Genomic DNA, 27,390 nt, shown 5'->3' on the forward strand with positions numbered 1-27,390 from the left:
TTCATTATGTTATCATTTAGAAACTATGTAATATTTGAGTACATATGCATTTAAAAAATAACATATTAGAATATACCAAATAATATTCGAAAAAAGTTAATTTTGTTAAGCATGAACGATATAGCTAATCAACATACAAACCAAACACAACACGGTGAAAATTGAATTTCAATATTATTAACAAATAATTTAGATAAAATAAACAAATTAGGTAACAATATCTTAAAAAAGAGCTGTTTCCATTTCAATATTATTAACAAATAATTTAGATAAAAATAAACAAATTAGGTAACAATATAAAATTCAAACGAAGATCAATTTTATCTGTTAAATTTTTAAAGTTTCGCTTTGGACAATTAAATTCAATTCTTGTGTGTAATACGTGTTTAAATTAAGGTAACTGCAAATGTGGTGCATTTTCCCATTCAAATTACACGTATTAACTTTTTTTTTTTTTAATTGACATCATCACAGTTCACAATTTCTTATAAGTGTTTCAAGAGGAGCTTGAAATTTTCTAAATTTATCAAAATTGGGTGTGACACCCTAAGTAATAAAGAAATATAGTAGGAGAAAAAATGTGGCATAAGAAAAAGTTAAAGTACATGTTACATCATCTTCAAAAAAGTTAGTCTAAGGAATTTTATATTACAAAAAAAGACTTAAAAATGCTTAACCTTTATAAAACACCTTATAATAAATGAAGTAATAAAAGACAAATATGGAAGCAAATTTGGAAGAAGGAACTCTTAGTTGGTAAGGCTTAGTTATAACTTATAATGTAACTAAAGTACCAATTAAGCACTACAAAAAGTTGGATTGGCAAGTAATATTCATCTTCTTGATGTGTGTCCTATTTCCCACACTTATTTCATTTTCTGCACCTGGTTTCTACTTTTATGTTTCTGCCATCAACATCACTTAAACGAACTAAATCCCACCAACACTTTTAGTATCATTATCACCACCTTTACCCACCATCTTCACTTCCAAGAAATAAACATTTTTCAGCCATCTTTTTTCCTCTGCACTTTTTCCAGCTAGCTCTTTTTTCCCATTTTTGCAGTCCAAAAATCATTCAGTCTTTTTTTTTTTTTTTTTTTTTAAAGACATTCATCCAAAAATAGCCCTTTAAGTAATCTTTGCATCTATTAACAATGACAGAAATGCCACCTGGTTTTGTTGCAGTACATTTGGCCAAGACAACTATGCCTAGTAGCATTAATCCTTCAACAATTTCTAATCAGCAAAGTGAGAAATGCATGGTGAAACGTAGAAGAGGTCGCCCTCGAAAACAAGGTGAGCTTCTTCTTCACCACTAGTAATACTAAGCTGTCGCTTCTTGTTTATGCTTCTTACCTTCTAAGGTTTGTGCTTTTCTTGGATTTTACTTGGGTTTTTGTTTGATTTTGTTGTCCTTCAATTTTTGCTGATATCTGTTGTTTCTTGTACTTCGATTATCGTATTATTTTGTGGGAGTTACGACCCCTTTTTTCCCAGACAGCTTTATCATGTTTTTATAGTATTTTTGCCATGGCTTTTTATACTTTTTTTGAACGGCTTGTCTTGTGCTGAGGGTCTATGGATAAGGTCCCCTCTTCAGACACCACTCTGTGGTGGGATTTCACTGGGTATGTTGTTGTTGTTGTTTGTTGGTTTTGTTTCATTTGCTAATTTCTGTTGAATATGTGTTCAAAGTTTGCATTTTGATAGTTGGGGTGGTGGGGGAAGACTCGTTCAAGTTGCTCTATGGCACTTGTTTTTTTTTTAAAGGGTCTCAGAGCAGGTTAAAGTTCATCTTTGTAAAAAATATAAAGATCTTCACTCTTAGGTCATATGTATGATACTAAGCTATCACTTCTTGTTTATGCTTCTCAACCCTCGTCTTGGATTTTACATTCTGCGTATTGTTTTATTTGCTAATTTCTGTTAAACATGTCTTCAAAGTTAGTATATTAAGGGTCAGAGCAAATTAAAGTTCATTTTTTTATATAATATAAAGAGCTTCAGTCTAAAAAAGGTATTGCTCCTTGCCGCAGAGGCGTATCTAGCCTACAAGGTGGGGGGTTCAGTTACCAAACTTTCGACGCGGAGCCTAAATTTATGTGTAAAAAATTACTAAAATTGTAATAAATAGTAGATATGAACCCCTAACTTTAAAAATATAATGGGTTCAATGCTAAAAATTGTAAGATTGAACCCATAAAATTTAAATCCTGGATCCACCTCTGCTACTTGGTTATATGTGTAATACCAAGCTATTGATTCTTGTTTATGCTTCTCAATTTCTCTGGTTTGTGGTTTTCTTGCTCCCTTTTGGTCCAACGTTTCTTTTCTTGTGGAGGGGGGTTGTGGTTTTTTCTTTTTATTACATCAGGGAGGATGAGGGGAAAGGGGATCTACTGATAGGGTTTGAACCCTTCCCTTAGGGAGATGTGAATGCACGTTTCTCTCTATATAAAGGGTGTGTTCCGAGTAGGGGTGACAAATGGTCGGGTTGGGTCGGATTTGGGCCGGTTGAATGAAAATGGGTTTAATGTCCAACCCACCCATATTTTACATATGAGCAGAATGTGGATTACGCAAATGGCAAACCCACACGGAATGTGCTTTTTGAAATCCATTGACGAGATACACATGAACCTGAAGCAAGGTCTTTGTTAAGACCTGTATTAGTGATTCTTTAGTATAATTTTTAATAAAACTGAGTTTATATATAGTTGAATGAAGGGAAGGAAGAAAAGTAAAGAACAAAAAAGAACTCCTTCTATGGTCAAGTAGATATCGTCAATGTCCAATTAATTGATAAGATAAAAGGAAAAAGATAAGCTTAATTCATTTGATATACTGTAGATGTTAATTTCTTTGAAGTTTGAATGTATGTCCCTATTGCTTTGCTCGTCCGGTTATCCCCTTTGAATATTTTATCAGTTTGGCCTACATTAACTATACAAATAATTGCAACATGAAAATCTTAGAGGCTTCTCTTTACGTTGTGATTGGAATAGAAAGGATATACTGGTATGGATAAATATGATATTTTGATGTTGTTTACAAAGTACCACGTCGAGTAATTACCCAGTGGCAGTGTAGTATGCACATAGCTTACAAGTTACAACATCAAGCAATGTTAAATGAACCAAAGTATTTAACAGGATAACCTTTTTTGTTGCTTTTTTCTGATTTCTTGAACTAAATCTTTTGATGTTGTTGATGTTGAAGCGCCAACTGTGGCAACAAAAGAAACGCCAGCAGTGCCATTGCCTCCTGTGCCGCCACCACTGGGATCGAGCATAAATGCGCCTCTACTAATTGTAGATAAAGAACAGAGAGACACAAAGATAAACCTTAATCCATTGTCAATGCTGAGTCCACCACCAAATCCACGTCTTCGGACTAATGAATGTTCTTCCCACATTAATGAAACATCAAAGACCATGATCTCTCATGCCAAGTCTCTGTTGTTTTACCAGCTCATCAAGAGCACGAAAAACTTGGAAACCATGGTTAAGTGCGCGAATAACGCCTTCTTCACCTTGGATATTCTTCAAGCGGATTATACTTCTTTCTACAATAACGTCAAAGATTTCATCATATATCACTATGATTTGCTCATGACAAAGAGACAGAAAAGATGCAATCTTTTCCTGTTGAGCTGAAGACACGATATGAAGAAGCCATAATTTGTGCAAACAATCTTAAAGACAACATCTTTCATACTGAAGGAGATATGCTGATGGTCATGGAAAAGAAGGCAACTTTGGAAAGAAATATAGTGGAGGCAATTGGTAAGCTGAAACAATGTTTGGATGCTGCAAAACAGGATGAAGAGGTTCTGAAACGTAAGAAACAAAAATCTGTCGCAGCCTATGAGATTGCGCATCGTGAGGTTGAAAAACTTTGTATCCAAGTGGAGGCAGTTAGGGAAATTGATCAGCGCGAAAATGCAGCTCTCGATGGCATTGTGTCCGCCACCGATTGCTTGAGGTCAGAGGTGGATTCAGGATCTTAGTTCTATGGGTTCAACTTTGAAGGTTCTTAGCTGAGGATGAAATTGACGCTTAGTTATTCTTGGATCAGATGACTTATTAGATCCAATTTTCACATCTCATTAGTTGGTGGGGGATTTTCTACAGGATAGAGTAAATTGTTCAAGGGGGAAACATAAGATTTTTTGGTTCCACATGCTATGGGGAATCATGCTCTGTGTTTTACCTTCTGTCTTATATGATTATTACAATCTTCTTTGTTTTTGTATGAAAGCACAGGCCATTTTAACATTCACATTTATATGATACTCATCTTGTGGATATGTTGGGCATTATAGGCGCGTCTCTCATCCACATAACATTGCTGATCTCGCTCTATATTTTATAAAACTTGCCTTTCACTCTAATTGGTTTCTTTCTGTACATCAATAGAAGTCCCATAACATTCCTCAGTATTTGCTACTTGTAGTTCTATGTGTTATGTCTTCATCTAGTGTACCATTCTTCTAGTACTTAGTAGATATCTTGCTTGCCTGCATTACTGTTTGTTCTTTTCTTGTTATACTCTGGTAAAAGAAAATTCATTACTACTCCTATTAAGCAAGGGAATCAAGTAGAAGATTTTATATTACCCATCCCTATCATATTAAATAAAAGGAGTAGTTTATGACCAGCTTGAGACAGACTGAGAAGAATGCGAGTTGTCATATTACTATTTCATAATTCAGAGTTTTAAATTTTCTGCCATTTGTATCACAGCAAGTAGAAACCTGCAGACCCTTTTTAATGAAAACTTTCATACAGTGAAAAAAAGTATGAACCACAGCTTTTAGAGACGGTGTTTGGGGCGGGGGGGCGGGGGGGGCGGGGGCGAGGGGGGAGAATTAGCTACTATTTTCAGTTTCAGTTCACATGTCCTTGCAGCTTTTCTGCATAGTACAGTTGAGGAAATAAAACTTGACATCTTGATATGATCATAGCCGTTGAATGTTTCCTCACAAGGCTAAAGATAAATGAGATGAAAACTCTGAATATTCCAGTTGTATCATTTGTCAAAATCTGAGTTTTAACCTTTTTCAGTTTTTTTTTTTTTTCCCCTTCTCAGGTGCAGTACACAGTGGCAATCAATTAAAGCTAAAGCCATTCCCTTTTTAATCAATGTTTATGAAAAGATATATTTCTAATTACCTAACAAGTGATATATAGTTGTGTAGATATTTTTTACATCATCAATATATAGAACTTTATATATACGATAATGTAAAGGAAGTTTTATAGTACTAGTAAATTGTAACCTGTCATAGCAAATTACTTGGAACGCCAATATTTAGAATTATTTTTGAATAAGATAAAGCTGAATTTTTTTTATTCTGGGTTAGGCACAACTATTGTTATTTGTGTGAGGGACTTTTTTTTTACGGAAAAGGGTCAAATATACCCTTGGACTATCGAAAAAGGGCCAAATATACCCCTCGTTATACTTTAGGTCAATTATCCTATCAAACTTTGGGTATAAATATATCCCTTTAAATTGATCAAATGGACATGTGGCATTGACATTTTGGTGAGGTGGACGCCACGTGGAATGCCACCTCACGCCCCAACCCATATCTTCACTACCCCTTTGTCACTACGCCCCTCAAACTATCTTCTTCTTGAGTTTACCCATCTCCGCCATCCAATAAATTATTTTTATGAACCCATCCAATACTTCCGGGATATGGAGCTCATTCAACTAAAAGGGCAATCCATATGACATTGATCTCAAAACATAGACTATTTTTTTTATTTATACATTGCTAGAGTATTGGAACTAAAATTCTACCCTTGTTGATTTTTGGACATTAATCACACAATTCGTTTTTCTTTTTTTTTTCTTCTCAAAAAAGAATTAATGGGTTGGGTTCAACATTCATACACAAATGAATTTGTTTCGTGCCCCAATTTCAATTTTTATTGAAAATTATTTTGGTTGGGCTAATAAAGTTTTTGGGTTTTGAAAATGAAAATATAAAAATTCAATACGTTTTGCGATGGTATCAGGAGTTTGCTACTCAAATGTATCATAGTATCTTACAATCAACCAGAAAGCAACGTCAAAGATCAGAGCTTGATTCATAGGTTTGCTAGTTATTAATAAGTTTGTGTTATAGTAAGTCGTAATTATGGGTATTCCAGGCTTGATATGCCATTTCTATATCGTGTCATTCTCCTTTACGCATATGTAATGCTTTTCTTTATGTTTAAGTTTGATTGTCGTTTTTGGCGGAGATGGGTGGTAATCATTATCATTAATGTTAAAATAATATGGTTGACTATTTTCTGTTGGCTAATATTCATTTGTATGATAAATTTAATAAACACCTAAAGAAGAAAATATAAATTTTATATTTGACCCTTTAACGTTTTTTTTTGTTAATTGGAATGGCTTTAATCCACTGTTTTTCTTTTCCTCGTTTCCATCAAACTTTGAAACCAATTTTATTATATGGAGACCATAATTTTGTAAGATATTTTGGAGTAATTTCTTCTTTTGAGTTTATTACATAAAAATTATTTTTTATTGTTATTATATAAAGATCATTCAATTTTAAAATGTATCATATCATACAAAACTTATTTTTTATTCTTTTCACCTAAAATCATTCAGCTTTAAAGTTTATCACACAATTATTTTTTCTATTTTTTGTCGCATACCAAGTTAACCAAAAAATAAATTTCACCTGGATTTTGATATTATGTACGAAAAAAATATTAAATCGCAGTTAATTACATTGGGAATAAATTTTAAACCTCCCTTAATAATTTGCTTCATAACACCAAATTAATTGTGGTGTATAATATTACATTTGCTTTTCTTATTTTGATTTTTTTGGAATAATTTTAACTCATTATCATTAATGTTAAAATAATATGATTTGACTATTTTCTCTTACTAATATACTCATTCGTATAATAAATTTAATAAACACCTTTCAAAAAATAGAAAAATAAATTTTATATGACAAACTTCATAGTTGGATTGCTTTTATGTGATAAAAAAAATAGATAAGTGATTTTTGTGTAATAAATATTAAAGGTAGACGACTGTTATTGTAATAAAATAATAGAAAATTAATTTTTGTATGTTAAATTTTAAGTTGGATGACTACCGATAAATTTACCCAGATATTCTTCAGTTTTACTATCCAGCTTTTTAATTCCTTCAAATTTCAGATATTTTACCTACCTTAACATTTTTCCAAATAATAAAAATAGATAAAAATAAAAGAAAATGATGATGGATTGATTACTCATCAAAAACAATGCCATTCAAAGAAGATAAAAGAGGAGGTAAATTATGGCAAAGAAGAAAGGACACGGGTGTTTGATTGCTTGGAAAGCGAGACCTACGACAGTCCATTTGTCAATACGCAAATGCCTCACACAAGTATGAGTTACTCCCTCCGAATAAAAAAAAGTGTTCACTTATCAAATTAAAAAAGAATTAATTTTATCTTTTCAAATTTATTCCTATTAAGTGAAATGTGATCAAATTTTAATATCTATTTAATTAGAGACAGTTTAGTTAAATTAACTATCGGAGGGAGTAGTAAAAATTTCCTATAAAAGCTGTTTACATTAACCATATAAAGAACTAGTGAATATATCCGCGCTTCGCACGGTTATAAATTATATTATTATATCTACGAAATCATCAATAAATAAATAATTAATGCAAATTTATCATATCCCTCATTTTAGTGGGAAAAAAAAAAACCTCATAAGCAACATATATTTTGAGTTGATTATATTCATATACTAATACTAATTCATACATTACGATTATTCAGGCATATATTTCTGTACAATATATAGTTAATTATACATTTTCAATGAAGCTTGTTTAAGTATAACCTAATTAAGAATGAATAATTCAAGGTGTATATATTAGAAATAATAAGGTGAATTTATATTAAAATTCAATGTGTATATATTCATCCTATAATTTATATTAAAATACATAATTAACATACACTTAACTGTATATTGAGAAAATAGAATTTTATATAGATGGATTTAAACTTTTGATTAGCAAAAGTCTTTTTAGGCAATAAAATAGAGTTGATATTTGGAAAAACACCAGTAATGAGCTTTCCAAATTTCTAAATATTTCTTAAAGTCGAAAGCATATGCATTGAATAATTTTGTCCTTCTTGTTATCAAATTATTCTTTTAAAATATGATTCAAATCGTAAACTTCTATTGAGAATAATAATTAATTATTATCTTACAATTCTTTCAAAGAAAAACTTCCTCACTAATGGTCCTACTCCCCTCTAAATAATGACTATATTTAAAAGCTCCCAAATTATCTTTATATAAAAATTGTCTGTTTTAGTTTCCTTAGCTTATATTTAAATAGCACTTAATATATGATAACAATGATACAATAATAATGAGGCATTTTCGTTACAAACTAAATTCTACAAATACTCAAAGTTTGCTCCTACGATCAGTGTCCAGACGCCAAAAAAAGAAAAGAAAATTGTCTTCAGCATTGGATTAATAATGTTTCCCATTTGATCAAGAACCAGATACATTGTAAAAGTTGTCATTGAATAATTTTTTCTTCCATGTTATCAAATTATTCATTCAAACACGATTCAAAACATAACAAATTAAATGAGTATTTCGAGTAAATTACACAAACACAATTTTCACCCTTTCTCATTGCGGCTAAATCTCAAACTTCTAAATTAGACACAATTAAGGTTAGTTTTTATTCTCAATATATTAATTCTATCCTGATCAAATATAATTTTACTGATTTATTTTTCAAAAACAAAAATTAAACCTCGAGTGTGCAGAAATAATGGCAATGAAAGAATCAATAAATTACATACGATAAGACAATTCCTTCTCGACGTTCATATTCTTTGAGAACTTGTCAAATCACTGTAAACCACCCACCAATACGAAAAAACAATTAAATCCTTACATAAAATAATAAACAAAGAAAAAAATCAAAGCCTAGAAACTATCAAATTAAACTAAAATTAAGCCATCTAAAAATCAAAATGATAAATTAGTAAGACGACTCACTGTCAGAATGGGGCAAATGTTGTATTGGAGCTTGATACCATGGAAAGATGGGAAAGAAAATCTAACATGTAGAGGTATTTTATATAAGATTGCTCCAAAATTCATATTAAAAGTAGCAATTTAAGACCCATGCACGTTGCCCCTGGCCTTAATAAATACGACAGAATTAAATACACACACGTCTCTTAGGCATGATGGTGAAAACAAATAGTCAAGAGTTTTTTGCAACTGAAGTAATCATAATGAGATGCAATAAATCAAATAGAATAGATAATGATCAATTTCTAATTACTAAGCAAATTGAATTGGAAAAAATGAAAGAAAAAGGCCAAAAAAGGAGAAAAAAAATAAATAAAATCCTTGACCATAGAGAGGTGCCACATCACCTTACCTATATCTAGCTTTATATTATATAGAGATAGAGATTTTCAACCTATCAATTAATTTTAACATAAATACTGAGTATGGACTTCCCCTTTTCCCACGCTTATTTGATTTTTCTAGCACCTGCTTTCTACTTTTATGTTTCTGCCACCAACATCACCTTAAACAAAAATCCCAACATTTTTAGTATCATTATCTCCACCTTTACACATCATCTTCTCTTCCAAGAAATAAACATTTTTCAGCCATCTTTTTTCATTCTCTGTCTTCTTTTCTTGTCTAAAATCAAGAACAATGACAGAGCAAAACTATGATAAAGAAATACCACCTGGTTTTGCAATATGCATGAACAAAAAGGGTCAAGTTGTTGGGAGGAATTCAGGTTGTGGGTCAAGGAAAAGAGGTCCACCACAATCATTTTACGCGACCCATGATCAACATCGGACTTCTTCACACAAACAGAGACCATCTGGTGAGTAACCCCACATCCTGTTCTAACTTCTTTTTTCTTTTCTTTCATTTAAAGGTTTTATCTAATTTAATGTAATGGACAGAGTTATCCAATACCTTATGATAGGTAGTAGGTGTTCAGTGAATTAATCAGACTTGAAAATGGCCTAGTCAATATATGTGTTGGTGGGAGGAAATCATGATATTACTCGAGGTGTGTGCAAGCTGGTCGGAATGTTTTAGTCAAAGTTTGACTTCATGGTCTCATTTTGTTTGATGGGGTTGGAAGGTTCGAAGCTTATGGAGGCTGGATAACTTAATTTAGCGAAGTAATGAAATAAAAAGCTGGATAGCCTGCTTTTATAGGAAAAAAAAATTAAAAAAATTAGTGTTTGAAACGATAGTTGGATAGAGCCCCAGGGCTTAGTTCTAGTGACAAAGGTTGAAGGAATTTAAGTGGAGAAGAATACAGGGCGGGCCCATTATACCCGAGTTTCCTAGGTTGCGAATTCAGACGGATAAAAAAAAAAGTTAGGCTAATAGAGAAATTATTTATCAATTTTATGTCTTAATCACTCACTCTATCAATAGAATTCTAAGGATACTTTGTAGGAGTTGATTTTGTCTATTTACTAATAGGAAAGGACAACCCCATTGTTCTTTCTGCTTTAACTTGAATGGTTTGGTGATTAGATGCTCTTAATTTGTTCCCTTACATGTGTAACACCCCTGCAGTTGGTCTTCACGATAGTGTGGCATCATTAAACCCATCAATTCTTCAGTCTGAAGCATCAACCAAAGCTAAAGGATGTCGAATAAGTGCTATAGTGACAAGTCAGTTAGGCGGAACCAATACTTCACCAGCTATGCAGCCAAAGTCAGGATTACTAAAAGAAGTGAAGACAGAAATTGCAGATATTGTACCTGATGTTATTCAAGGAGGTATCGGTGAAGTTCTTCCTCCTCCTTGTACTACTTTTGTTCTAGGGGCAGATCTAAGTATTCAGCCAACATGCTTCGTTGATGTCAATTTCCTTCAACGAGTGGCGGTTGCTTTTGAAGAAGTGAAAGCAAATCAAGAAGAAAGCACAAAAACGGTGAAACAATCAATTACCATGAATCCGAGTCTTGAGCCAACTTTTCTGGCCATTTGCGATAAACACGGAGACATTACAAAGGATTGTCCAATGGAGTCGGGTGAAATGCTTACTTCTGTTCTCGAAGTTATATGTAAGGTTGTCCAAGAACTCCAAAAGAAACATTTGACTGAAGTTGATCGTAATGTCCTGGACTCCTATTACTTGGTAGTCAAGGATGCTGAGAAAATGAAGGTAAATGTTAACTGGTTAAGAACTCGGCTTGATGAGATTAGAGATGCGATAAATTGTATTGTTGAGACAAAAAAGCTCAATGATGAGAAGAATAGGTTTGCGGAACGGATTGAAAATGAGAAGAAGGATCTGGAATCAATGAAAGCTTAATTGGAGAAACTCAATTCTGAAATTAGAAGAAGGGAAGGTCAGCTCGACTTGGAAATGCAGCTGACTGAAGATATAAGCAGTTGGATTAATAATCGGGCACTCAAAATTCAGCAGTTTCAAAATATGCCATTGATGGAGGCGTTTCAATAGTTCTACTGTGTCAAAATCTTTTGTCTACCCTTAGTCTATTCTGATGTTTTAGGATAGATATTCCTCTAGCTTATTGTTACTTACCCAAAGTGTCATTTGATCTAACTCTCACATCTCATTAGTTGGTGGGAGCTCTTCTGTAATACAGTAAAATATTCAAGGCTGGAATAGAAGTATTTTTGCTGTACATGCTAGCAAATTGGAAATTCGCCCCTTTTTTTCTTCTCTATACGAACTGCATTGATGACTGTTATGCTGTATATGCATGCCTCAGTCAGCCTCACGACATAATCAGAGTGAGGCTTTGGTTACCGGCAAACGCTTCTCCAAAGGCGACCCTCTCGAGTTTCCGGCTGTTTCCGTCATTGAAGTAGCCTTTCGTAGCCCTACCAAACGAAAGAAGTCACTATCAAACTGCTCGCCCTATTGAAGTAGCAGTAACGACTTAAGGGCGTTAGCAGTAAAGACTTGGTAAGGAGATTCAGTAGAAACAAAGTTTGTTTTTTGATCACTATCTTCTTCGATCTGTGGTACTTTTTTCTTTTGATTGGTCCCCTATGGAACTTGTTTGGTGTAGAATAGAACAATCTTAAAGTGTCCAAAGCATGTGTGGGTTCATATAGGTTGTAATACACTTTTGAAACAAAATCTCTGTTTTAACAGCACGCATAGCTTAGGCAGTTGACTACTTTGATGAAATAAAGCTGGACTTAGATTGAGTCAATATAGTTGAAACTGATCAGCTGCAAGATATTTTCTTATGACTTCTGCCTATAATTTGTCTCTTGAAAAATGTGCAAACGAGTTGCAAGGAGCATCAGCAAGTGAGACAAAGTACTTTGCCACTCAGGTAAAATGAAATTTATATTAGTAAAAGCTACACTAAAGCATTTGTCAAGATTAGTATTTTTGAAATACTACTGGAGAAGTGTGTCTTGTGAAATTGTGTGATTACTTACTTTACATATGTGAAAGCTTAAAGTAAATGGTGTGATTAATAACTTTTGTCCACCTTTAGTGTTACTCTAACAATGTACTGCTATTAATAATATACTAGTATTAGGTCCACAGATTATAGACAGTTAAGATTCAACTTTGTTGAAACATGTTGTGCATTAAGTTTTTCTCTCAAAGATCCCCTTACAAAATTGAACTTAGAGATCACCAATAAAGATAGTAAACCACCCCCCCCCCCCCCGCCGCCCCCAATGTATAATCTCGATATTTAGCATAGAATATACAACTCATTCAAAGGTTTCTCTGGTTATTTCTATTTCTTGAACACATCGTTAGCTGGGTATGTAATTTATTGGTCACCCAGATTTGTATGAATGGATCTGGTTGAAGATATTAGAATATGGTTGTGTTGTGTTTAAATATGCAAACACTTATGACAACGCTTGAAGATAGTTGAACTAGACAGTGGACATGTGTGTGTATATATTGTGAATATATAGAAGTATATATGTTTTTGGTTCAAGATCAGGTTTCAACAACAACAACCCGGTGAAATCCCACATGTGTCCTGGGAGGGTAAAATGTCTGTGCACCTTACCCTCATCTCGAAGATACGAGGGGCTGTTTCCTGAAGACCCTCGGCTCAAGAGAAACATGATGAGAAAAGGTCGGATAAGTTAGAAATAGTTCAAAACAATATGAAAATAAAACTAACGAAAGCGAAAAGTCATGATAAAGTGGTCTGAGAAAATAGAAACAAGAGGCTACCACGGATAAATACGATAATTGTGGTACAAGGACCAACATTTAGTTGCACGAATCAAAGGACAAGAAAATGAAGATCAAAACTGCGACTACTAGTACGACGGGATACGTGGGATTACCTACTAGCCTTCTACCCTAATCAGAGTCCTCCATAGCCTCCTATCTAAGGTCATATCCTCGATAAGCCGAAATCGGGGCCATGTCATCTCCAAGCACCTCTCTCGAATACTTCTTCGCCTACCTCTACCTCTTTCGAAATCATCCATAGCCAACCTTTCACACCTCCGCACTGGGGCATCTGTGTCTCTCCTCCTCACATGCCAAACCATCTCAGTCGCGCTTCACGCATCTTGTCCTCCACTGATGCCACTCTCACCTTATCTCGGATATCTTCATTCCTAATCCTATCTCGCCTGGTGTGCCCACACATCCATCGCAGCATTCTCATTTCCGCAACTTTCATCTTCTGGACGTGCGAGTTCTTCGATCGCCTGGGAACACTCCCCCCGTACAACAAAGTCGGTCTCACTACCACTTTGTAGAACTTGCCTTAAGCTTTGGTGGCACCATCTTTATCACACACAGACTCAAGCCGAGCCTCCATTTCATCCACCCTGCACCAATACGATGCGTGACATCATCGTCAATATCCCCATCTCCTTGTACAATAGACCCAAGATACTTAAAATTTCCTTTCTTTTGGATGGCCTGGGTACCCGGCCTCACTTCCACGCCAGCCTCATGTGTCTCGTCACCAAACTTGCACTCCATGTACTCTGTCTTGGTCCTACTCAACTTGAACCCTTTAGACTCCAGAGTTTGTCTCCAAACCTTCAGCTTAGCATTCACTCCGTTGCGGGTCAGTTCAAGATCAGGTTTCATACATGATTTTTTCAGCAACTTACAGCCAAACACTATAAATCCATGTTTGATGAATTTCGACCCCATTAGAAAGTATTAACAGACATGATATTTATTAACCACCTACTAATTCTTTCTCTTCCCACGTTTACCACATGCATAAACAGGATGTAAAAGAGACAATGTAGAAATTGTTTGGAAGGAACTAAATTTTATCAAGGTTTACAATATCATCTACGTGCGGTTAGTTATAGCCAACTGACCTCTTATAGAAATGAAATCTATCTGGCTCTCTCACCGGGTCTCAATACGTTCACTGAGATATCACGTGGTTAAATTTCCCAAAAGCTTATATTCTCGTCTATAATTCCTTTTAAAATAGGATATATGAATCGTAATACATTTATGAATAACAAATTATCGTCTCCAGCCTAGAAAATCAAAAAAGTTTAACAATTGAAAAAAAATATATATATATCCACTTGTGGTATGTTGACAATGCTTGAAATTCTATATATCATTATCTTGCTGTTCTGACAGTCTACTTTTCTTTGTTCTTTTTGATGATTAGAATATTCATTTTTTTAATAGGAAAATGTATATCTCTCTTTAGCATCTTTTCATATTCACTTTGCTGGTCACACCCATTTTGTTTTCTTCAATTTCTCTCTCTGTTCCATTTCTGTAATTTTCTGGAATTTCATTAGCTTCTTCCTCTGGTGTTCATCTTAGCACTTTATGTTGGTAAGTTTTTACTGCAATTTCTTACTGTACAAAGTGAAGGGCTTTATTTTGACAGCATAGGGATTGTTAACGTGATTCTACTACACTAATGATCGTTTGGTAGGTAGCTAAAATTATCCCGGGATTAATTTATCCCACCTTATGGGATTATTTTATCCCATTTCGAAATAATCCCAACCTTAGTGGGATAAGGTGGGATATTCCACCTTTGGGATTATCTTTATTTTATGCAAGTGTTTGATTTTAGATAAATAAATTTATACTGCTCCTATCAAATATGATATAAAATTAGTCTTTAATATTAGAACATACCATGCACCAAACAACCCTAAGGGTGTGTTTGGCATGACTGAAAAATATTTTCCTATTTTCCTTTGTGCGTGAAAACACACCAAACTCATCCCCAATCCACATACCCCTGCACCCACCCTACCCCTACCACATCTCCCACCGGCCAACCCCACCACCAGAAATTGCACTGTGAATTCTAAAAGTTTATAGTGTTTTGCTTTGAATATACGAAATGATGATATTTTTCAGCTTGCATACCAAACACAAGAAAATAGAAAATGAATAGGAAAAATCACTTCTTTTTCAAGAATGTCATACCAAACACACCCTAATGCACCTAAGGTGTTCGAAAATATGCCAAAGCAATTGTTTTTTTTTTTTTAATTTCCTAATTTTTTCCACACAGTTATGTATTCTTGAACAATATGTGTGTTCCTAATTTGCTTGCATCTGTTCAATTGCAATTTGATGATGTCAGGCCAATTTTGTTTACCAAAAAAGAATCCGATATAATGTATTATAACTTTTAGAATAAACCGAATTATGACAATTACTTTAACAAAACTGAAAACTACTTTGCAACAGGAATGTCGACAAACAATGACAATTTGTTGCATGGACCTCAAAACACTAAGGAACAAAGGCGTGCCAATAGAAATATGCGACGTCGTACTAGATATGCACAAATTTCACCTGAAAGAAAACAACTAGTTCTATCGCGACGTCGTACTAGATATGCACAATCAAAAAGGCATTCGAATAATGCACTATCTTCATCACAAGTCGATATTCAAGATGGAAACCAAAGTGTGCTTTCAACTTCTGATTCTTCGTTAGCTAGAAATGAAGGTCAGATAGACATTGCTTTATAAAACTTTACACATACATGTGCGTAACGTCGCTTGTGTATATATAGATATACCTTGATACATAAATTGATTTACTAATTTATGCTACTTTTTCTTCAACCATTTCATAGGACATGTTTCTGCGGCTACAAAAACAACTGATTGCACCTCTATCTCCGAAGTAGGTGAGTCGGGAAAAATTGCAAAATTACAAGTACTATACTAATTGTACATGTCTAAACGTTGACTATCTGAATACCAGGATCAACATCAAGTAGATGTGATGCAGCAGAAAACTTTTCATCACCAGTGGTTACTTCAAATAGAGGTATGTCTCCCTTTGCTAAGGCAATATCGCATTTAACTTTCGCTGTTTGTAACAGTATCATATTACGATGTACAGGTAAAAAGAGATTAGAAGTCAATTTACAGAATGGTAATTTGTTGCCAAAAATATTACGTACACTTTAAAATTATTCCTGATTGTACATTTTATGGAGCTAAAAGGTTTCAATATGAATCAACAGGTTTTTGTTGTGATAACGGATCAATTAAACTGATTTCTCATCAAATGCCTGTTGAGTTACAAAATCTATTTTTGGGCTTCTTCCCATAATTCCTAGCCCGATCTCTTCAAAGAGTGTGTATTCGCGGTTGTCGTTCTTCACGGAAAAGGAGACCATTTTCAAAACTGGCTGAACAAAACTCCCTTCCAGCCCTGATTATATGTTCCCATGTAAAAGCGTAAAAGGTTGTATTTTTTTTTTTTTCGAAGTAACAATAATATCTTAGTCAAAGTTTGACTCTATGGTCTCTTTTTGGTTGACATCATTTGATTTAGTTGGAAGGCTTGAAGGGTACTATGGAGTATGGAGACTGGATAACTATTTTAGTCATAATTTCAAACAAACAATATTGAAGTAATGAATGAAAAGTTAACTTAGCAGTGAAATTTGTTAAAGAAATTTTTGGCTAGTAAAATATATACTAGTAATACATTTCAAATGATTTTTATAACACAAATATTTAGAGCCAGACCTACTTGGTTCTGCTGAACTCGTAAATAAAGGGGTGGCTCTGCCCTGCACGTCGTGCCGGGTGTTTGACAGGGCGGAGTTTAAGAAATGTGTAGCATTGACTGCGTTCTTACTCTAATGATAAATGTTTAAGGGTACCTTCTTGGAGTTCATTTTGTCTATTTACATCCAAATCTTGAGTTGCTCACTGTTTGTGACCTAGCTAGTAAGAAACAAAAACCAAAAACTTGAAAGTACTGAGCTTGCAACAATGTGCTTCTTTAGTTCATTGCGGGTCAAGTAACATTTGGTGCAAAAACGAAAGAACAAAAAAGGAGTAACAATTGGTGCCACAATTATGTAGGATGCCTTGTTGTTTTCAGAGGCCGAGTCAGAATGTTTAGTTTAGAGGTTCTAGACCATAATTCTCTTTGCTTACTGGGTTCTGCATAGATTATTTATCCATATCAGAAGATTATTTTCACAAATGCAGGGTCTGAGCCAAAGTTAGTGTGTTCTGCCGAACCATTAATTGTCATTGTGGCTCCACCCTGGTTGTTTCTGGCTTTCTGCATCACCAATCAAATGACATATTCATAATTTGGATTTCAGTCCCGATCGTTGGGCTTCATTAAACTCAGGACTCGGTGTCCTGCTGCAATTTTTCATCCCCAAACACAAACAAGAATGTAAATTTAGTGGTGTGCTTATATATATAAATTCTTTTGAACTCTTTAGGGAGATAGATCCTCGTATACTTGATGGGCATAACTTGAATATATATATATATATGTTTTATGGGTAATAGCATTGGATTAGCATATTTCCATGGCTTTTGTACCTCTTCTGGCAACTCCATTGTTCTGTTTGAACTCGTTGGTTTGGTGATTAGGTTACTCTTAATTTGGTTCTTTACCTGTGTTAACCCGTGCAGCTGGTATTCAAGATAGTGTGGCATCACTACAATCATCATTTCATCAGTCCGAAGCATCAACTGAAGCTGAAGGATGTCAGCAAAGTCGGTTAGGCCAAGCCAATAGGTCACCAGATATGCCACCACAGTCAGGATTAACTTCAGAAGTGAATACGGAAACTGAAGATATTCCACCTCATAGTGTTAAAGCAAATAGTGGTGAAGGTCTTCCTTCTCATGCTACTGACATTCAAGGGACACGTGTTAATCCTTCGACACAAGAAGAACCGTGCACAACTACTGGTGCTCGGTTTGATCACAAAACAAAGAAAATTGCTGATCTAAGTAATCAGCCAACATGTAGTATTGATGTCAATTTCCTTCAACAAGTAGCGGTTGCATTTGAGGAAGTAAAAGCAAACCAAGAAGAAAGCACAAATTGGCGAAAGAATCAATTTGCATAAACCCAAGTCTTGAACCAACCTTTCTAGCAATTGTCAAAAAACACGGAGACATTACAAATGATTGCCCGCTTGAGTCACGTTACATGCTGACTTCTATTCTAGAAGTTATATGTAAGATTGTCCAAGAACTCCAAAAGAAACATTTGACTGAAGTCGATTGTAATCTCTTGAACTCCTATTGCTCTATAGTTAGGGATGCTGAGAAAATAAAGGTGAATGTCAACTGGTTAAGAATTCGGCTTGATGAGATTAAAGATGGGGTAAATTCTATTGTTGAGACAAAAAAGCTCAATGATAAGAAGAATAGGCTCGCGGAACAGATTGAAAATGAGAAGAAGGATCTGGAATTGATGAAAGCTGAATTGGAGAAACTCAAGTCTGAAATTGAAAGAAAGGAAAATTTGCTCGACTCGGATACGTTGTTGATTGAAGATATGAGCAGTTTGATTAATGATCAGGCACTCAGAATTCAGCACTTCCAAAACATGCCGTTGATGGAGGCGTTTCAATAGTTTTAAATTTTCTATCTTTCTCTATGTCCATGCTGGTGTTTTAGGTTAGATCTTCTTGGATCAGATATCTTACTAGATCCAATTTTCACACCTCATTAGTTGGTGGGAGATTTGTATAGGATAGAGTAAAATATTAAGAGTGGAAACATAAAATATTTTGGTTCCATATGTTTGCAGATCGGAAACTTAGCAAAGTTAGTAAAGACGAAGTTTCTGTTTTTGATCACTAACTTCTATGATCTATCGATGAAACTTGTTGGGCATATAGCAAAGTTTCAGCTGTCCATACCATGTGTGGATTCACATAGGTTGTGTAATGTACACTTTGAAACTCTCTCTCTTTGAAACTGATAGCGTCTACTAATTACGGGAGTCTTACATAATTATTTAGGTGGAATAAAAAAACTATTCGCATACCAATTTATAAAATTTTGCCCATTAAAGAATTATGTAGTTTTGCACATCCAACCCCCCCCCCTCCCAATATCCCATGTAAAGATTTTCATTATTTGGTCTCATTTTGTTTGACATTATGTGATTTGGTTTGAGAATCTTTTGGTTCATCCACTTGCAGATTAGTTACTATTTTCAGTTTCAGTTCAAATCTCCTTTACAGCTTTCTGCATAGTACAATCGAGGAAACATGAAAACTTGTCCCCTTGATTTGATCACAGCCATTAAATGTTTCCCCACAAGGCTAAAGATTAATTAGAGATGAAAACTATGAATTTTCCATTTGTATCTGATAAATGATGAAAACTTAAAGAGACTTGTGGTGAGAACAACTTAGATAAAATTGATAGCATATCTAGCCTTATATATGCTTTACACAGGAATTATAGGGGTGCTCCATAATCCCACTAACATCACAATTACAACCTATCTTTATAGAATTAACCTACTAACCCACTAAGGCACTACATTCACTTGTTCCTATATAATAGGAACCTGATTAGGAAATTATAAGTAATTAACTAGGAAACATGACACCTAACTTACTAGGAAACATGAAACGTGCTTCAACAATCCCTCCCGTAAACTGATGTTCCCAACATACAGTTTAGCTCTTCATACTTGGTTTTCGAGTCTTCCAACACCAAGCAGCTCCCTTAACTTTTGAAATGTTGATGCTTTAAGGGGCTTAGTGAGTATGTCAACAATCTGGTCTTCACTTCTGCAATAGATGAGTTCTATTGCGTCATTCTTTGTAAGATCTCTGAGGAAATGAAATCTCACATCTATATGCTTGCTCCTTCCATAGAGACCAGGATTTTTTGAAAGTTTGATGGCAGAGCTATTATCACAGAAAATAGTTACTGGTCCTTCTTTCTTGGAACACAGCTCATCGAGAATTCTTCTTAACCATATTGCTTGACAGGCACATGAAGTTGCAGCGACATATTCAGCTTCTATGGTAGACAATGTGACTATAGTTTGCTTTTTAGACGACCACGAAACAGCTCTGATACCACTGATAAATGATAAAAAACTTAAAGAGACTTGTGGTGAGAACAACTTAGATAAAATTTACAGCAAGTCTAGCCTTATATAGGCTTTACAGAGGAATTACATGGGTACTCCATAACCCCCACTAACATCACACTTACAACCTATCTTTAGAGAAATAACCTACTAACCCACTAAGATACTACATTCACTTGTTCCTATATAATAAGAACCTGACTAGAAAATATAAGTAATTAACTAGGAAACATGAAACGTAACTAACTAGGAAACATGAAACGTGCTTCAACAGTATCATGTGCCAAAATATGAGTTTTAACCTTTTTGCTTTCTTGTTTTTTCCCCTTCTCAATTACTAGTGCGCACAGTAGCAGTCAATTAATGCAAAAGCTACTCCTTTTTTACCATTTGATGTTTATGACGAGATTCTTTTTTTTAAAATTAATCAGCGACTTTTAATTTGTGATAGAAAATTACTTGGAACACCAATTTTTAAAACTATTTCTGAATAGGATGAAGTTATCTACATTGACTGTTTAAAAATTTATCCTATCATTTAAAATTTAACTTGTGATACCTTACCATTTTACCAAATACCAATCAGAATATTAAACAATTACACATAAATACCTAAATGGCCTGATTGTGTAAATTTTTTTACATCATCAATATATAGAACTTATAGTCTGTTTGGCCAAGATTTTGGGAAGTCAAAAGCATTTATTTAAAGAGTTGAGTTGTTTGGACAAATTTTCAGGAAAATATTAAGGGGTCATTTGGCTGCTTGTAAGAGTCAATTGGGACAAGCTTGAGGTTTTATTAGGAGCCTGTAGAAGGGACTGATCAAAGTTCATACGATCAGTGGCTCCGGAGTCAATAACCTATCATCAGAATCGATATTAATGAGAACTGATCCAATATTATTTGTTGAGTGGTTGGCTATATGTAAATCAGAATTGCCAGTTTCAACTGATACCAAAGTCGTTCCAGCAGTTGGCAGTGGTGTGCTAGATCTGTATTATTGTTTAACATACTGTTCCTCCATTGTTCTTTATTTCGAACTATAGCAAAAGCAGATTCTGAATTGGGAAAAGGATCCATGCGAAGAATATCACTTCGAACACGATCATAAATATCATCCAGACCAGCCAAGAAGATATACACGCGTTCTTCTTCAATTTCCTTCAATCGGGCATTAATAACATCATGTTGTGTGAAAGAGATTGGCTTACGATGATCTAGTTCCTGCCATATTTTGCGCAAATCTGCAAAGTATGTGGAAACTATTTTCCCTCTTGATCATACGCATTGCTTGACAAGATAGATCATAAATAACTGATTTATTAGCCCCTTCATAATAGGTTTGAGATACGGCCAAATACTCTTGGCCATCGGAAGAAGAACAAAAAAATAAACTCATAATGTTGGGTTCCATGGCACCGACGAGTCAACTTTTAACAATAGCATTATCCATACTCCACTTATCATATGTGGCATCCTTTGGTGGGAGGTTTTTTAATTGTTCCCGATAAATTCCCAATTTTCTGCGACTTGCAACAAATATCTCAACAACTTGAGACCAAGAGAATAATTGTTTCCATTGAGTTTCACACCAAAAGGAATGGCTATAGGTTCTGGAACAGTGCTTGTGTTTTGAGAAGAGTCACCCACGATAGAATAAATTTAGGATATAGAAGGATAATATCAGAGAATAAACCGTTGCTCTGATACCAACTTAAATGGGTGGAATGGAATATTTTTCATTATGAATCAGCTGTACAATATATAGGGTTACAAAGATATGGGAAGATATTTACAATCCCAAGGAATATGCTACTACAATCCCATTGAATATTCTAATTGATTTACACTTTAAAAACAGATCTACGCCTAAAAGGAAAGCCAGCTAATTTTCCAAACTCATGATAACATCTATAGACATGGATGATCGTGATCATAATAATGGTGAAAGGGCTCCTGTTAAGAGGGGCGGTTCAAGAAAAAGAGCTCCTCCAGATCTCTGTGTTCCCACCCATTCGTGTCCTTCTCCATGACCACACAACGAAGGTTTACGATGGGGCCACGGTCGCCCTCGAAAACAACGCTCAGATGGTAAGCTAGGGCTAGGCTCTTAATTTCTTTGGTTTAATGATTTCATATCTAGTACTACTTGAATAACATTCTTTTTTGGTTCAAGATTTCTAAATTTGCAGGGCTTACTAGTTACTATTAAAGTAGTTCTAGATGCAGATTCTACGACAACGATCTCAAATTATTAATTTAATTTATGCATATCTTAGTGATTTCTTAACATATATATTTGATTTGAGTCAAAGCTACTGATTTTGCGAACCCATATGTTAAAGCCTATCTAAGTCACGAAAAAATTAAAAGCCACCTTATGCTTAGGGTTGACGGAAAATTGGACTATTTTGCTATGTCAATATATTACTCCCTCCGTCTCATAATAAGTGTTACTTTAGCCAAAAACACTTATATTAAGAAACCAATGATGAAGTGTAAAGTCTATCAAATTACCCTTATGTAAAAAAAAAAAAAAAAAAAAAATCATCTTGATGATTTCGGTCAAGCATGCACAAGTAGTTTATCTTTTGACATTGGAAATCCAACCATCATCATTTAGAGTACTACTACTTCTTTTGCCCCTCTTACTAATCTTATCTTTCATAGGCCAAAACTTTCATCTAATCTTATCTTTCATAGGCCAAAACTTTCATTTTCACAAGAACCCAAAATTTGACATTGTGAATCCAACTTTTGGCCTTGAATAAAGAAACTTGTCATTTTTTGTCCACGGGCAAAGATGGAAAAAACTAGTCAATATATGCATTGGTATCCTAAGGCGACACTTATTATGGGACAAAAAAATGGCTAAGGTGACACTTATTATTGGACGGAGGGAGTAGTTTTATGCATGTATATTATATGTTGACTCCCCGTATTTTCTACGTGTGTACCTTTTAGGGGTCGTTTGGTAGTTGGTTAGGAGTAAGTTATTCATGTATTAAAATCCAGCATAAGTAATACTGTGTTTGGAGTAAGTTATTATGAGCCCGTTTGGATTGGCTTATAAGTTGCTTCTAAGTTGCTTATAATCTTATCTTTTCATAGGCCAAAACTTTTTTTGAGTGTTTTTGACATTTAAAGTCATTTTGTGCTTAAAATAAGCTCAAAAAAATAATTTGTCCATTTGACAAAGCTTATGGAAAAAAAACTAGTATAAGTTGGAAAACGACTTATAAGCCAAAAAAAATAAGTTAAGGTGACAACTTATTTTTTAGACTTATAAGTTTTATGCATGTATATTATATTTATAGACATAAGCCCATTCAACGTGTGTGTACCTCTATATGTTGGTTAGGAGTAAGTTATTCATGTATTAAAATCCAGCATAAGTAATACTGTGTTTGGTAGCTAGTTATGAAGTGAGTTATTCATGTATAAAATTAGTACAGTGTTAGGTTTGCAATTTAGAAACTCGTATAACTAATACACGTATAAGTTATGAGGGAGTCTATGCACTATTTTATGCAGGGCAAAAGGTGAAATGGCTTATACATGAACAACTATACCCTGCATAACTAATACTTGCATAAAATATTACATAGATTTCTTCATAACTAATCTATGTATTACTAATACCTGCATAACTCTAACCAACTATCAAATGACCCCTTATAGTTTTACAGCCCTGAATAAAATTTCCGGCTCCCCCACTATCGTCCCTGAGTAGTTCACTATTTTTTTCATCCCTATATAAATGAGGTGAATTTAAAACAGATTAACATGACCAATGAGAGTTCATATAGTCGTTTCTCTAACTTGTTTAGGAATGAGGCATCGGTTTTGTATATAAAAATGATAAAAATCCAATACATATCATCGGACTGGTTAGCCATTTTTCAAAGTTTAGGTATGAAAAAGGAAAATGGGAAAATAAGAGGGTATGTAATACTGTGTTCCACCTGTTAGCTCTAGTTTCTTTTAGCAAGATTTCAGTAAGTTCTAAATTTAAAGCATACATCTTGTAAAATCAAAGATTTAATATGTTTTTATTAAGTTCTAACTTTGAAGAATACATTTTTAAGTTTAAAGCATGCATTTGTAACTAAAGCTCTAGTAATGTTTCAGTAAGTTCTAACTTTAAAGCTTACATCTTTTTAACTAAAGTTTTCAAGAAGTTCTAACTTTAAAATATCTTGTACCTTCTTAAGCTAAAGTTCAGTAAGTTCTAACTGTTAAGCATATATCTTTTTCCTTTGCTTCTTCCAATTTCTTAAACTAAATCTTTCCATGTTGTTGACGTTGAAATGCCATACATGGGAACAACAGAAAGTCCAGTCTCGTAACCTTTACGATGTGGCTCAGGTCGCCCTCCGAAACAGAGATCAGATGGTGAGCCTCCTCCTTTCCCCACTCTTTACTTTTTCCCTCATGAACATTCTGTTTTGGTTCAAGGTTTCTTTTCCTTTTTTCTCTATGGGGGTACTAGGTAGTTCACTAATTTATTAAACTCCTGTATGATTCATAAAAGTGCATGAGATGAATTTTCAAAAAAGAGAAACATCATCAGCGAGAGTTCATATAGCCAAACCCAACTTAATTAAGAATTAGGTGGTGGTGTTGACGTGTTGTTGTATATAAATGATAAAGGTCCAATATATATCATTGTACTGGTGCTATAATGCTATTTCTTTTCTTTTCTTTTTTTCCCTGCACAACCAAAACCGGTGAAAGGAGAACCGGCCACCTCTATTTTCATTTGTTTTCCATCAACTTTTTTCATCATCTTTTGCAGTCCAAATATCATTTTCTGTCATCCTTTTGCCTTCAATCACTAACCTTAAATCCCACCCTCTTAACAAAGGCAGAGAAAAACTCCAATCTAGAAATTCCCGTTAGGCTGTGTAGTTTAAGAAATAGAGCTATCCTAGATCTCAGCTGAGTTTTGTGTGAAGCCATTCATCAACCTGTAGAACGTGGCAGTACTTACTGTTAGCTCTTATTTATTTTTTGAGCTTGAGTCGTCATCAACAATCCAAGATTGTTATCTATTTAGCAAGTTTTCACTACGTATAAAACTTTACATTTTGCCAATATAATTGTGTCACAAAGACGATACTTTACAGTTTGCATGAGAGGATTCCTCTCTTTTACATCATGATGGTCAGTAAACTTTATGCTTACAAAAATATACACAAGGTTTAATGTGCACCAAGTTAAACAACGTCAGTTTTTTTTATTATCTAAGCATATAAACATCTCTTAAACCAAAGATTTAGTAGATTTTCATTTTTCAATGTCAAAGAATACATCTTTTTAAACTAAAGATTTACTGGTAAGCTTTCAATAAGTTCTAACTTCAAAGAATACATCTTGTAAAGTAAATTAAAGCCTTAGTAACTTCTAATTGTGTTTTAACTTTAAATTGTTGATGTTGTTAATGTGACTGCCACCATTAATTACAGAAGCTCTAGCAGTTTCACCTCCTGCACCACCATCGGGGTCGACCGGAGATGCTCCATTGCGAGTTTCAGCGACCACAAATGCTGATGTGCCACCATTGGGGTCTAGCAGTGATAGGCCTTTGGAAGTTCCCTTTAATGAAGAGGAGGAAGAAAGAGAGACAAAGTTAAAGCTAAATCCTTTATCAAGACTGGACGAACCCCCAACTTTATTGGTGCGGTATCTGCTCTCTTCAAGGAATGACGTTGATTACATGGTCAATCAGGCCAATATTACCTTTAAATATTTGCAAGGGGTTGGTGCTAATTACGGCTCTTTTTACAAAGTCATCACAGGATACATTGAACATCGCTTCTATTCGCAAGATGCAGAGAGAGAAGAAAACATGTTGTCTTTGTCAGCATGGCAGAAAAATTATGAAAATGCTATACTTAGTGCAAATGAGGCTGAGAGGGTTATCCTACGTACTGAAGGGGAACGGGAGAAGGTCAAGGAGAAAGAGGAAGTTGTGAAGCGGCAAATCGAGGATCTGAAGCAAGTGCTAGCACATTATGAAAATGAAAAAGAGCGTCTGAAACATGACGAAGTAAAATATAAAGAAGCCCATGAAGTTGCAAAAGTCAGGATGCAAGAACTTGGCACCCAGTTGAAGGAAGCTCAAGCGAAGCAAAGGGAGATTGACAGGGGCGGATGTAGCTTAGTATATGGGGGTCCTAGAGAACCCCCATGTATTTATTCGGATCTCCGATTGTATTGAAAAATTCTAAGTAATATATATCAAATAGTGAAACCACAAGCATAACCATTCTCTTTATATTTTTTAATTTGATATGGGTTGGAACATAAGCTCGTACCTTTTTTTCAGATTGAGCAGTGCAAGAATCAACATTAATCTAAAACCTCGCTGCAGGATTGAATCCACCACTCGATGCCTACAGTCCTACATCTCTTGGTGATCTCTATTAGTTGGATTTTTGATAGCTCATTGTACAAGCTCCCTAGTAGATGAACTGGAAGTCCTCATGACTATCTTGAATTGTTTTGGGATTTTTGATACCATTGAACAAGTTCCCCTGTTCTTCTCCGTTTCCCTTTTAAGTTTAATTCAAAAATGAATGCATACGTTTTTTGGATTAGTTTTCTACATGTATGGTAGTGGAAAGTACACTTTACCTTTATTCTATGATGTTAATCTAGAAGAATGATCGGTTTATACATACTCCTAGTTGAAACCAACAAAATGGCTGGCCGTTTCATTCTACTTATTATTTAGTGTCCCTTCTTTCCAATCTTTTGCTATATTTCCAAGCAGAGGTTATGTTACCGGCTTATAGCAAAGCTGGTCAAGTTAGAAATACTATATCTTTCATCTTTTTATTGTATGGGTTCTTGGTACCTTTTTTTCATAATTTGGCAAGCCAGGTTATTATTTCTCATGCTAACTAATTTCACCATTGGTTTTTCATCTTTATGCAGGTGTTGTCAACGTTAATCTTAAAACCAATGACTGGTTTTTCTGTACTTGCTGA

General features: G+C 34.5%; 2 protein-coding genes across 5 annotated transcripts; both read left to right on the forward strand.

Annotated features, from left to right (window-relative positions):
• The first annotated feature begins 1,122 nt into the window (after positions 1-1,122).
• On the forward strand, positions 1,123-18,399 carry LOC132030548 (uncharacterized). Of its 4 annotated transcripts, none has more exons than XM_059420227.1 (6): positions 1,123-1,299; positions 15,743-16,006; positions 16,137-16,190; positions 16,268-16,333; positions 16,409-16,441; positions 17,968-18,399. In XM_059420227.1, exons 1-6 carry the CDS (start codon positions 1,158-1,160, stop codon positions 18,396-18,398), a joined length of 990 nt encoding a protein of 329 aa, XP_059276210.1. In that variant the 5' UTR covers positions 1,123-1,157; the 3' UTR covers position 18,399. The 4 variants fall into 4 exon arrangements, with proteins under 4 accessions (XP_059276210.1, XP_059276211.1, XP_059276212.1 ...); XM_059420230.1 differs by lacking the exon at positions 1,123-1,299 and adding an exon at positions 14,469-14,866; XM_059420228.1 differs by lacking the exon at positions 16,409-16,441 and having other exon boundaries at positions 17,956-18,399.
• Positions 18,400-24,620: 6,221 nt separating this feature from the next.
• On the forward strand, positions 24,621-27,390 carry LOC132031874 (uncharacterized). The gene is made up of 3 exons (XM_059421752.1): positions 24,621-24,790; positions 25,864-26,589; positions 27,338-27,390. The coding sequence occupies exons 2-3, from the start codon at positions 26,115-26,117 to the stop codon at positions 27,388-27,390; spliced, it is 528 nt and encodes a 175-aa protein (XP_059277735.1). The 5' UTR covers positions 24,621-24,790; positions 25,864-26,114.

Source organism: Lycium ferocissimum, chromosome 9 (assembly GCF_029784015.1).
Source record: "Lycium ferocissimum isolate CSIRO_LF1 chromosome 9, AGI_CSIRO_Lferr_CH_V1, whole genome shotgun sequence".
NCBI lineage: Eukaryota > Viridiplantae > Streptophyta > Magnoliopsida > Solanales > Solanaceae > Lycium > Lycium ferocissimum.